Raw genomic sequence first — 13,906 nt, 5'->3', positions numbered from 1 at the left:
AAAACTGTAAAAAACATAAACACATGGAAGCTAAACAATACATTACTAAATAACCAAGAGATCAGTGAAGAAATCAAAGAGGAAATCAAAAAATACCTAGAGACAAATGATAACGAAAACACGATGATCCAAAACCTATGGGATGCAGCAAAAGGAGTTCTAAGAGGGAAGTTTATAGCAATTCAATCTCACCTCAAGAAATAAGAAAAATCTCAAATAAACAATGTAACCCTACACCTAAAGCAACTAGAGAAAGAAGAACAAAGAAAACCCAAAGTCAGTAGAAGGAAAGAAATCATAAAGATCAGAGCAGAAATAGAAACAAAGAAAACAATAGCAAAGATCAATAAAACTAAAAGCTGGTTCTTTGAGAAGATAAACAGAATTGATAAACCTTTAGCCAGACTCATCAAGAAAAAAGGAAGAGGACTCAAATCAATAAAATTGGAAATGAAAAAGCAGAAGTTACAACTGACACTGCAAAAATACAAATCATCATAAGAGACTACTACAAGCAGGTATATGCCAAAAAAATGGACAACCTGGAAGAAATGGACAAATTCTTAGAAAGGTACAACCTTCCAAGACTGAACCAGGAAGAAATAGAAAATATGAACAGACCAATGACAAGTAATGAAATTGAAACCGTGATTAAAAATCTTCCTGCAAACGGGACTTCCCTGGTGGTGCAGTGGTTAAGAATCGGTGCTCCCAATGAAGGGGGCCTGGGTTCAATCCCTGGTCAGGGAACTAGGTCCCAGATGCATGCCGCAACTAAGAGCTTGCATGCCTCAACTAAAAAAGATCCAGCATGCCGCAACTAAGGAGCCCACATGCCATAACTAAGGAGCCCACACGCCACAACTAAGGAGCCAGCAAGCCACAACTAAGACCCAAGCAACCAATAAATAAATAAAATAAAATAAATATTTAAAAAAATCTTCCAGCAACCAAAAGTCCAGGACCAGATGGCATCACAGGTGAATTCTACCAAACATTTAGAGGAGAGCTAACACCTATCCTTCTCAAACTCTTCCAAAAAACTGCAGAGGGAGAAATTCTCCTAAGGTCATTCTACGAGGCCACTATCACCCTGATATCAAAACCAGACAAAGAAGTCACAAAAAAAGAAAATAAGAGACCAATACCACTGATGAACATAGACGCAAAAATACTCAACAAAATACTAGCAAACAGAATCCAACAACACATTAAAAGGATCATACACCATGATCAAGTGGGGTTTACCCCAGGAATGCAAGGATTCTTCAATATATGCAAATCAATCAATGTGATATGCCATATTAACAAACTGAAGGATAAAAACCATATGATTATCTCAATAGATGCAGAAAAAGCTTTTGACAAAATTCAACACCCATTTATGATTAAAAACTCTCCAGAAAGTGGGCATAGAGGGAAACTACCTACACATAATAAAGACCATATATGACAAACCCACAGCAAACATCATTCTCAATGGTGAAAAACTGAAAGCATTTCCTCTAAGATCAGGAACAAGACAAGGATGTCCACTCTTGCTACTTTTATTCAACATAGTTTTGGAATTCCTAGCCATGGCAATCAGAGAAGAAAACAAAATAAAAGGAATCCAAATTGGAAAAGAAGAAGTAAAACTGTCACTGTTTGCAGATGACATGATACTATACTATACATAGAGAATCATAAAGATGCTACCAGAAAACTACTAGAGATAATCAGTGAATTTGGTAAAGTTGCAGGATACAAAATTAATGCACAGAAATCTCTTGCATTCCTATACACTAACAATGAATGATCAGAAAGAGAAATTAAGGAAACAATCCCATTCACCATTGCAACAAAAAGAATAGAATACCTAGGAATAAACCTACCTACGGAGTTAAAAGACCTTTACTCAGAAAACTGTAAGACACTGATGAAAGCAATCAAAGATGACACAAACAGATGGAGATATACCATGTTCTTGGATTGGAAGAATCAATATTGTGAAAATGACTATACTACCCAAAGCAATCTACAGATTCAGTGCAAACCCTATCAAATTACCAATGGCATTTTTTACAGAACTAGAACAAAAAATCTTAAAATCTGTATGGTGACACAAAAGACCCTGAACAGCCAAAGCAATCTTGAGGGAAAAAAATGGAGCTGGAGGAATCAGACTCCCTGACTTCAGACTATACTACAAAGCTACAGTAACCAAGACAATATGGTACTAGCACAAAAACAGAAATATAGATCAATGGAACAGGATAGAAAGCCCAGAGATAAACCCACACAACTATGGTCAACTAATATATGACAAAGGAGGCAAGGATATACAATGGAGAAAAGACAGTCTCTTCAATAAGTGGTGCTGGGAAAACTGGACAGCTACATATAAAAGAATGAAATTAGAACACTCTCTAATACCACACACAAAAATAAACTCAAAATGGATTAGAGACCTAAGTGTAAGACCGGACACCATAAAACTCTTAGAGGAAAACATAGGAAGAACACTCTTTGACATAAATCACAGCAAGATCTTTTTCAATCCACCTCCTAGAGTAATGGAAATAAAAACAAAAATAAACAAATGGGATCTAATGAAACTTAAAAGCTTTTGCACAGCAAACTAAACCACAAATAAGACGAAGAGACAACCCTCAGAATGGAAGAAATTATTTGCAAACTAAGCAACTGACAAGGGATTACAAAATATACAAACAGCTCATGCAGCTCAATATCAAAAAAACAAACAACCCAATCAAAAAATGGGCAGAAGACCTAAATAGACATTTCTCCAAAGAAGACATACAGATGGCCAACAAACACATGAAAAGATGTTTAACATCACTCACTAATTATTAGAGAAATGGAAATCAAAACTACAGTAAAGTATCACCTCACACCAGTCAGAATGGCCACCATCAAAAAATCTACAAACAATAAATGCTGGAGAGGATGTGGAGAAAAGGGAATCCTCCTACACTGTTGGTGGGAATGTAAATTGTTACAGCCACTATGGAGAACAGTATGGAGGTTCCTCAAAAAACTAAAACTAGAACTACCATATGACCCAGCAATCCCACTCCTGGGCATATATCTGGAGAAAACTATAATTCAAAAAGATACACATGCACCCCAATGTTCATTGCAGCACTATTTACAATAGCCAGGACTTGGAAGCAACCTAAATGTCCATCAATAGAAGAATAGATAAAGAAGATGTGGTACATATATATAATGCAATATTACTCAGCCGTAAAAAGGAATGAAATTGTGCAATTTGCAGAAACGTGGATGGACCTAGAGACTGTTATACAGAGTGAAGTTAGTCAGAAAGAGAAAAACAAGTATCGTATAATATTGCTTATATGTGGAATCTAGAAAAATTATACAGATGAACTTATTTGCAAAGCAGAAATAGAGACAGAGACATAGAGAATGGACGTATGGTTACCAAGGATGAAAGATGGGAGTGGAATGAATTGGGAGATTGGGATTGACATATATACACTACTATGTATAAAATAGATACCTAATAAGAACCGAGTGTATAGCACAGGTAACTCTACTCAATGCTCTGTGGTGACCTAAAGAGGGGATATATGTATACGTATAGCTGATTCACTTTGCTGTACAGCAGAAACTAACACAACATTGTAAAGCAACTATACTCCAATAAAAATTAATTTTAAAAAAGGAAGAGGGCTTCCCTGGTGGCGCAGTGGTTGAGAATCCGCCTGCCAATACAGGGGTCACGGGTTCGAGCCCTGGTCTGGGAAGATCCCACATGCCGCGGAGCAACTGGGCCCGTGAGCCACAACTGCTGAGCCTGCGCGCCTGGAGCCTGTGCTCCGCAACGGGAGAGGCCGCGATAGTGAGAGGCCCACGCACTGCGATGAAGAGTGGCCCCCGCTCGCCGCAACTGGAGAGAGCCCTCGCACAGAAACGAAGATCCAACACAGCCAAGGGTAAATAAATAAATAAATAAATAAATTTTAAAATTACCTAAAAAAAAAAAAAAAAGGAAGAAATGCAATTTTTTTGAATATTCATATTTAGTTGACTGGGTGTACCTAGTTAACCATTATTATTCAATTATTTAATTATTTGTTTGTTTATTTATTTTGGCTGCGTTGGGTCTTTGTTGCCGCGCACAGGCTTTCTCTAGTTGCAGCGAGCGAGGGCTGCTCTTCATTGTGGTGCGCGGTCTTCTCATTGCAGTGGCTTCTCTTATTGCAGAGCACAGGCTCTAGGTGTACGGGCTTCAGTAGTTGCAGCATGCAGGCCCTAGAGCGTGCTGGCTTCAGTAATTGCAGCGCATGGGCTCAGTAGTTGTGGTTTGCAGGCTCTAGAGTGCAGGCTCAGTAGTTGTGGCTCACGGGCTTAGTTGCTCCGTGGCATGTCAGATCTTCCTGGACCAGGGATCGAACCTGTGCCCCCTCCATTGGCAGGCGGATTCTTAACCACTGTGCCACCAGGGAAGTCCCTGTTCAATGTTTAATTTAGTGACAATTTACTGTAATTATAGATGTCACTATACACAAAGCTTATTTTTATTATGAATTATTTCTTTAGTTTTGGTTAACAGAACTGGAATTCCTGCATGAAAAGTAAAATATTTCTAAGCCCATGTATATGTATTTCCATATACTTTCTATATGAATATGTGAAAGCACAATTTATTAGTGAAGTTTCTCTGCTTTTATATATTCCATTAAAGATAATAATAGAAATAAATAAAATTTAAAAAAAAGAAGAAACTGCAGGAGGATAAGAAGCAGATGTGAGAAAAGCTAGTTATGAGATTAACAATAATCCAGAAGACAGATGTTACTGGCAGGGACCAGGGTGGTGGCAGTGGAGATGAAGGAGAGCTGACAGGATTTGCTGATGGACTGGATATAAGATTAAAGAGAAAGAAAGAAGTTGAGGATGACTCCCAGGTTTCTGCCTAAGTGAACAGAAGGATGGAAGCACTTTTTTGAGATGAGAAAGCCTCAAAGAACAGGTGTGTCTATGTATATATGAGAGGGTAGAGGAATCAGGAATTTGGTTTGGGATATGTCAAATTTAGGAAGTCTAATAGAAATCTAAATGATGATGTGAAATACATAGATAGTATAAATGTCAAGCCAGAGATCCAAACTAGAGAGAGAAATCTGGGACTGAGCAGGGTACTGAGAGCATTTAAGGCCCCGAGACTGGATAAGATCACTCAGGGAAGGGTGTGATGACAGAGAGGAGAGCTGAGGACTCAGCCCTGGGCTCTCCAACACTAAGGGGCTGGAGAGGAAGGAATCAGGCAAAGAAGATTGAGAACAAATAAGACAGAAAAGTAAGAAAAAAAACCATAAGATGCTGTTTCCCAGAAAGCCCACTGAAGAAAGAATTCAAGAAGGAAAAAAGTCAATGCTGCTGACAGATCAAGAAGGAGAACGCTTGAGAAGTGACCACTGGATTTAACAATGTGGAGGTCACGACCTTGACAAGAGCTATTTCCATGGAGTGATGGAGATAGAAGCCAGGTTGGAGGGTTTTAGGAGGAACTGGGAGGAGACGAACTGGGGACAACAGGTGTAGATGACTCTTCTGAGGGTTTTCTGTAGAAGAGAACAGAGGAATGAGTCTGTAACTAGATGGGGATTTGAGGTCTAGGGTGGGCATTTTGTTAAGATGGAAGCTATTAAAGCATGTTTGTATGATCATGAGAATGACCAGTAGAGGTGGGATCAACGATGCAGGAGATTACTAGAAGTGACGACCTTGAGTAGCTGAAAGCAGACAGGAAGAGAAGGACAGGCAGGGTTTGGTCTCCCACGGAAACAGGAGGGAAGGAAGCTGATGGATGTGAAGTGTGTGTGCTCATTCTCTTTTGAGTGCTTCTGTTTTCTTGATTAAATAGGAAACCAAGATTATCAGCTGAGAGAGAGGTTGAAGGAGGTAATGGGGGTTTGCAAAGAGAGAAGAAGATACTACACAGTCATCCAAGAGGGCAGGAGGATGAACATGCTAGGAAAATAGTGTGTGATGGATGGGCAGCAAGGAGGCTCCACTTGAGGTAGGAGGTCATGAATTTAATGGATCTTGTCATGAGGATGTGGAGAAAAGGGAACCCTCATACACTGTTGATGGGAATGTAAATTGGTGCAGCCACTGTGGAAAACAGTATGGAGTTTTCTCAGAAAACTAAAAGGAGAACTACCACGTGACTCAGAAATTCCACTCCTGGGTACCTATCTGAAAAAAACAAAATCACTAATTAAAAAAGATACATGCACCCCAATATTCATAGCAGCATTACTTACAATTACTCAGATATGGAAGCAACCTAAGTGTCCATCAACAGATGAATGGATAAAGAAGATGTGGTATATACATACACACACACACACACACACACACACACGCACACATGCACAATGGAATACTGCCCAGCCATAAACAAGAATGAAATTTTGCCATTTGCAACAACATGGATGGACTTGGAGGGTATCATGCTAAGTTAAAGAAGTCAGACCACTTACATGTAGAATCTAAAAAATAAACTAGGGACTTCCCTGGTGGTCCAGTGGTTAAGAATCCGCCTTCCAATGCAGGGGATGCAGGTTCAATCCCTGGACGGGGAACTAAGACGCCACAGGGCAACTAAGCCTGCGCGCCACAACTACTGAGCTTAACTAGAGAGCCCACATACCACAAACTACAGAGCCCACGTGCTCTGGAGCCTGTGCGCCACAACTAGAGAGAAGCTCACGCACCACAACTAGAGAGAAACCCACGGGCCACAACCAGAGAGAAGCCCAAGCGCTGCAACGAAGAGCCCAAGCACTGCAATGAAGAGCCCAAGCGCTGCAGCGAAAGATCCCACATGCCTCAACGAAGATCCTGCGTGCTGCAACGAAGACCCAAGGCAGCCAAAAATTTTTAAAAATAAATAAAATAAAATAAATTTTTAAAAATAAATAAACAAATAAAACAAACTAGTGAGTATAACAAAAAAGAAACAGACTCACAGATATAGAGAACAAACTAGTGGTTACCAGTGGGGAGAAGGAAGGGAGGAGGGGCAAGATGGCGTAGGGGATTAAGAGGTACAAACTATAATGTACAAAATAAATAAGCTACAAAGATATATTATACAACACAGGGAATATAGCCAATATTTTATAATAACTATAAATGGAGTATAACATTTAAATATTGTGAATCACTATGTTGTACACGTGTAACATATAATATTGCACATAAATTATAGCTCAATTAAAAAAAAAAAAAAAAATGAAGCCTGGTCAGCATGGTGGTGTGCTGAGGCGCCCAGGCACTGAACTCATGAAGAGCTGGATTTCCAAGGCCCACCACATGCCAGGCATTACACCTCATACACTTTGACCCTCATTATGGCTGCCCCATGACAAGATAGGCATTACTATCTCCATTTTACAAATGAAGGAACCAAGACATGGAGGCCAAGTGACTTGCCCAAGGCCAAACCACAGAAAGAAGCAGAACCAGAATTCAAACTAGACAGTCAAATGCAGCACCACCACTCCCCATGCCGTGCAAAACGGTTGTCTCAGGATTTGAGTGCTCCTTCCCATGTTTAGACCTTTATAAGGGCTTCCAAAAGAATCTTTCTTCATGAAATGTCTAGATTTTAAACAAATACTCCAATATAAATATTTCAATGGTCAACTCAATTCAAATTAATAACAGTTGCTTTCTTTGGGATGGAAAGTAATGTAGAGGCAGCAGGATGGGAAGGGGAAGAGGAAAGGTTAAATGAACTAAGATTCTGAGCCTAGAAAGGAAAAGGATAAGAAATGATCTAATTCTTGCTCTGGAACTAAATTAAACAGGAATCTGACTGGTCCTGATTACTATGTCCTGAAAATCAGAACAGAATCATCAGGGAGTTTAAAAGTATTTTTTTTTTCATAGAATTCTTAAAGATAATGACAGGTACACACGCTACCTACTGCCAATGTTGAATTCATCTTCATTAAGGCCCACATTTTCTTAGTACCTGCGTGCTCTTTAAAAATATATATTTGGGTTTCTTAATATTAACAACAACAACAACAATAATAATAGCACCAGAATACTGTAATAGCAATTGACTGAGTGCCAATGTATGGCAAACACTATGATGTGTCCCTGCACTGTTCCCTGAGTTAAACCTACTCCATGAAGCAAGCATTTTGATCCCCATTTTGTAGATAGATGATTCTGGAACTCAGAGGCGTTAAGAAGTATGACCTGAGTCACACAACCAGTAAGTGGCAAAGCTTTGAATATGTGGACCTACAGGCCTGGATTAGGCAATAAACAGGGAGGAGATTGGCTTTACAACTAGAGATGGTCACTAACTATGTCAAAGAATTATCATTAAACTTAAAAAACAGACTTTTCGGCAATTCGGTCAGGGAAACTTACAGAAAAGTTGTTACCTAAATCCAGAGTATACTTCATAAGAGGAACACTAAGGTCCCTATGACACACAACAGGCCCATGTGGCTATTTCTGAAGTTTTAAAAGAACAAAACAAAAAAACAATTCTACCCTCTCCCTATTGAATCAAGTGCTCCCTGCCTCTAAATGCATTTGGATGGAGATCAGAAAGGGACTCAGACAAAAAGGCCTCCAGGAAACAGCTCTTTGTCCTGGTTCCACCAGGGAGGCTGTCCTTTGAAGTCTCTCCCAACAGTTTTGCTTAGATAAGATGTTTTTCTCCCGGAGACAATGAATGATTCCTCAGAGGTCTGCCTTTGGAAGACAGAGAAACAAACTATCACATATAGGTATACGTCAGGATTTTTTTGTTTGTTCAATGTTAGTTTGTTTCAAACTGTGTTTCTTACCTGGATCCGTATCAGAAGAGCAAGGAATAGAAAGGGCTTCCTCAGAACTAAAAGCCTCACTGTTGGCCTCCTGGCTGGGTCTCTGCAACACGTAATCCCTTACGTCACAAGCTGATGGCAGGTCCAAAGCATTGCTCTCCTCTGATTGGCTTCCTGGAGTGGCTTCCTGAGTTGCCATAGTCCTGCCATGGAAAAAATAAAACAATTCAATAAAGAAGGCATTGTGTAAGAGAAGCCTCCATTACAGCCACGGCTTAAAGCACCTTAAAGACCAAACAACAGTAGAACCAAAATAATTTACTTTCCTGATATTAACAGTCTTCCTTGTCTTCGCTTTACTTTCCTGTTATTAACTGTCTTCCTTGTCTTTGCTTTAGACCCAGTATTTGTTTACCATGTTTCTTCATCATGAGAAACAAATAACTCTCAGCACAGAAAGAAACCATGAATCATTTCAGCTGGAAAGTGAACTGCATGTCTGATAAGGATGAAATACTGTGCAGCACTATAATCCAAGGACTACACAAATATTTAATGAGATGGGAAACTGTCCATGATATAGTAAATGGAAAAAGATTTAAAAACTATAGGTAGGGTTTGATCCAGATTTTATAAAATATCGTGTGTGGGATGTGTGTGTATGAAATATACAGACCTATAGCTAGAAAAAAAAGTCTGGAAGGGTATATCCCAAATTAATTCCAGTAATAATTAACTCAGTGGTTTAATTTCTGGGTAGTGAAATTACAGATGATTTGCATCATCTTCTGTGGCCTTCAGACAACTGTTAACATGCCAGGCCCCAGGAATGCAAAGATGAATGTGATAGACATTTCCTTTGAGTTGCTCAGGTTGGGATGATCCAAACACAGAGACAGACAGTGCTAACACCATGATAAGATGAAGAGGTGCCCAGAGAGGGGCAGTAGGCTTTCTGGAGGAGGCTGTCCCCAAGTGTGGGGCAGGCCATGGCCAGGGGACAGTATGAACCCCAGAGGAACCAGCTTGGGCAACCACAAGTGGCAAGAGGTGTTGAGAGTTTTGGACATTTCTTGTTAAAAATTAGGTGTCCCTTACCCCTCCTGGTTGATGTCTACTTGTGGGCTGGAGGGCTCTTTGCAGTACATCCAGCCCTGCCCACCTCTCTGTAAAATAATTATGGGCCTGGGGAGATCCTGGACCCTCTGCTACTCTCTGCCTCTTAAGTTGTCATCAGTAAATCTTACTATGGTCAACACCACACCCTGTGACTACCACAGGCCACCATGTACCATGCAGAGGAGACACATGGTCAGATCTGCAGATTTGGCAGCTGGACAGCAGGCAATCTCAGGAGCGACAGGAATTCAGACAACTGTTGTGGTCCCAGTGAGAGAGGAAGAGCATGTGAATGAGGGTAGGGCACTAGCAGCCAAGAGCAGGGGACAGACTAAGAAGATATTTAGGAACAGAAATAAGAGTTGAACTTAATAACTGAATGGATAAAAGGGCTAAAGAGGAACAAGAAGTCAACAAAGAGGGGTAGCTTCAGTGACAGGGTTGTGTTATCAACTAAGTGAGAGCAGACAGAAGGATAGGTTTGGAAGGAGGCAGTATTCCAAATTATGGGATATTATCCAGCTGTTAAAATGACAGTCAGAACTTGAAAGATCTATGTCTGAATGAGAGAAGCAATTTCAGAATAACATGAACAGTATAATAATATGAGTAGTTAACATTTATTAAGTGCTTTTTGGTTGCCAGGCATTGTGCTATGAGCTTCATCTGCAACAGCCCTATGAAGCAGGTAATCTTATTATTACCCTCATTTACAGTCAGATAGTCAGCCCCAAACACAGGAGAAGTAGAGTAACTAGCCCAAGGAAACCCGTCTAGAAAGTACCAACCTAGGATGAACCCAGCTCCAGAGCCTCCCGACTGCAGCCCAAACTACCACCTGATCAAGCAAAGATAGGAGGTATAAAAACAAATCAACAGAGAGACCTGGCGAGACCCCTCTCATTTGAGGACACCCAGTCACATGCTGTTGTGGACATTCGCTCAGGCAGACAGTGAGCCAAGACATCAGCTGATTGCTTCTGGAAGGAGTGAGGTGATCAAGATTCCCAAAGAAGCAAGAACATCCTGTCTTTGCACATTGCTATATTAGCCAACCAAGCCCGAAGTTTCAGCAAACACCTCTGCTGCAGGCATCTGTGGCTCCTCCTTCTGCCCTCATCTTACCAAACACTGCTCTGGAGGTTTCTGGAAGGGAACAAACAGGTTAATGAATGACAGCCACGTATCCTGCTTGCCTACAAAGGTGCCTTGAAATCAGCCAGCAACAGAAGTCATTATTAATGACATGGAACAAAAGGAATCCTTTTTGAAAACAAATAGCACCTTGATGTGATATCTATCTTTTCTTTTATAATCACTTATATTAAATGTCAAATACATCCCAAACTGGTTATCTGAACAAAAAAAGAAAAAAACAATCTACTGAAAGGCAGAATCCTGTTTATTACAAAATAAGTACCTGGGCATGTAAAACATTATTTGGGACTCAATGAATTTGTACAGGAGAAATCAAATAATAGGGACAGATGAGACCCTTCTAATGATCTGAAACTACCTAGGCTGGCCAAGTAGAATGCAATGATTATCCTTTGCCCCAAAACTTTTGATATGTGGTTCAATTTCCTTCTCCAGAAGTGCTTATTTTCTTCTCTTAAAGGTGTTTTAATTACACAATCTAAGTATTATTTTCCATTACTTGGGAGTATAGGATGCCCTGTGACTGCAGGCACAAGAAGTTTCTCAGTACATAAATACCTGCTTACCAAGAGAAAGCAGCCGTTGCTCTACAGATTCTTACAAATCTACAAAAACAACTCAGTCAGGGTCCATGTATAAGAAGCAGTTTAATTTCATTTACTTTTTTCTTTTTCTTTTTTTTGGCCACACCATGTGGCTTGTGGGATCTTAGTTCCCCAACCAGGGACTGAACCCAGGCCATGGCAGTGAAGTGCCAAGTCCTAACCACTGGACTGCCAGGGAACCATGTACTTTTTTTTTTTTTTTTTTCCAATTAAGGCTCTTTCCTCCCAATATTTTACATGAAAAATTTCAAACAAAGGATAGTGGAAAGAATTTAATACAATGACCATCCATATAGCTACTGCCTAGATTTCTTTATTCTTACTCAATTTACTTAAACACCAAAACAAAACCAAAAACAGTTCACCCATTTCTTCCACCACTCTCCCCCCGCCACTTCTGACAACCACCAATCTGCTCTCCGTATCTATAAGCTTAATATAAAGTATTTGTATTTCTCTGACGCATTTCACATATAATGCTCTCAGGGCCATTCATGTTGCTGCAAATAGCAAAATTTCATTCTTTTTAATGGCTTAATAATATTACATTGTACATATATATCACATCTTCCTTATTCACTCATTCATCAATGGACCCTTAGGTTGTTTTTGTATCTTGGCTATTATAAATAATGCTGCAATGAACATGGGGGTGCATATATCTTTTCTAATTAGTGTTCTTGTTTTCTTTGGATAAATACTCAAAATTGGAATTCCTGGATCATATGGTAGTTCTATTTTTAACTTTTTGAGGAACCTCCACACTTTTCTATAGTGGCACCAATTTACATTGCCATGAGGTTTCCATTTTCTCTACATCTATGCCAACACTTGTTATTTCTAGTCTCTATTTATTTATTTATTTATTGGCCACACCCTGTGGCCTGTGGGATCCTAGTTCCCTGACCAGGGATCGAACCTGCGCCGCTGCATTGGAAGCGCAGAGTCTTAACCACTGGACCACCAGTCTTTTTGATATTAGCCATTCTGACAGGTGTGAGGTGATATCTCATTGTGGTTCTGATTTGCATTTCCCTGATGATTAATGATGTAGAGCATCTTTTCATGTACCTGTTGGCCATCCATACTTCTTCTTGGGAAAAAATGTCTATTCATATCTTCTACCCATTTTTTAATTGGAATGGTTGTTTTTTTGCTATTGAGTTGTATGGGTTCTTTATATATTTTAGATATTAGCCCCTTATTAGACATATGATTTGCAAATACTTTCTTCCATTCAGTAGGTTGCCTTTTCATTTGTTGATGGTTTCCTTTGCCGTGCAAAAGATTTTTAGTTTAATATAGTCCCACCTGTTTATTTTTGCTTTTGTTGCTTTTGGTTTTGGTGTCAGATTCAAAAAATCATCATCAAGACCTATGTCAAAGGGACTTCCCTGGTGGCACAGTGGTTAAGAATCCACCTGCCAATACAGGGGACACAGGTTCGAGCCCTGGTCCGGGAAGATCCCACATGCCGCAGAGCAACTAAGCCCCGTGTACCACAACTACTGAGCCTGCGTTCTAGAGCCTGCGAGCCACAACTACTGAAGCCCCTGTGCCTAGAACCCGTGCTCCGCAACAAGAGAAGCCACCACAATGAGAAGCTGGCGCACCGCAATGAAGAGTAGCCCCCACTCACCGCAACTAGAGAAAGCCCGCAAGAAGCAACAAAGACCCAACGCAGCCATAAATAAATAAATAAATAATTTTTTAAAAAGACCTATGTCAAAGACTTTATCACCTCTATTTTCTTCTAGGATTTTTACAGTTTTAGGTCTCAACCTCAAGTCTTTAATCCATTTTGAGTTAATTTTTGTGTATGGTGGTCCAATTTCATTCCTTTGCATGTGCTGTCAATTTTCCTAGCACTATTTATTGAAGAGACTGTCCTTTCCCCATTGGACATTCTTGTCTCCTTTCTCATAAATTAATTGATATATGCATAGGTTTATTTCTGAGCTCTCTATTCTGTTCCACTGATTTATGTGTCTGTTTTTATGCCAATACCATACTGGTTTAATTATTATAGCTTTGTTATATAGTTTGAAATAAGGGCACATGACGCCTGCAGCTTTGTTCTTTCTCAAGATTGCTGTGGCTATTCGGAATCTTTCATAGTTCCAAAATTTTTGTATTTTTTTTGTTTATTCCTGTGAAAAATATCATTGGGATTTTGATAGATATTGCATTGAA

General features: G+C 39.8%; 1 protein-coding gene across 15 annotated transcripts in view; it reads right to left on the bottom strand.

Moving 5' to 3' along the window:
• Positions 1-13,906, bottom strand: part of SHLD1 (shieldin complex subunit 1) — a 108,408-nt gene that overhangs the window by 87,987 nt on the left and 6,515 nt on the right. For 6 of the 15 annotated variants that reach the window (XR_014235387.1, XM_082359196.1, XM_082359199.1 and 3 more), the window contains exons 2-3: positions 10,836-11,096; positions 8,853-9,034 (exon numbers count right to left, since the gene is read on the bottom strand). Coding sequence is in view for 14 of the 15 variants with exons in the window: in XM_082359196.1 (XP_082215322.1) it covers positions 8,853-9,034; positions 10,836-10,888 (235 nt within the window). In the remaining variant the exon portion in view is untranslated. The other 9 variants (XM_082359209.1, XM_082359197.1, XM_082359206.1 and 6 more) reach the window with 6 other exon arrangements.

This window comes from Balaenoptera borealis (genome assembly GCF_965194805.1).
Source record: "Balaenoptera borealis genome assembly, chromosome: 16".
NCBI classification, from domain to species: domain Eukaryota; kingdom Metazoa; phylum Chordata; class Mammalia; order Artiodactyla; family Balaenopteridae; genus Balaenoptera; species Balaenoptera borealis.
The sequence above is the reverse complement of the archived record's forward strand: the minus strand, read 5'-3'. Positions and strand labels throughout refer to the sequence as shown.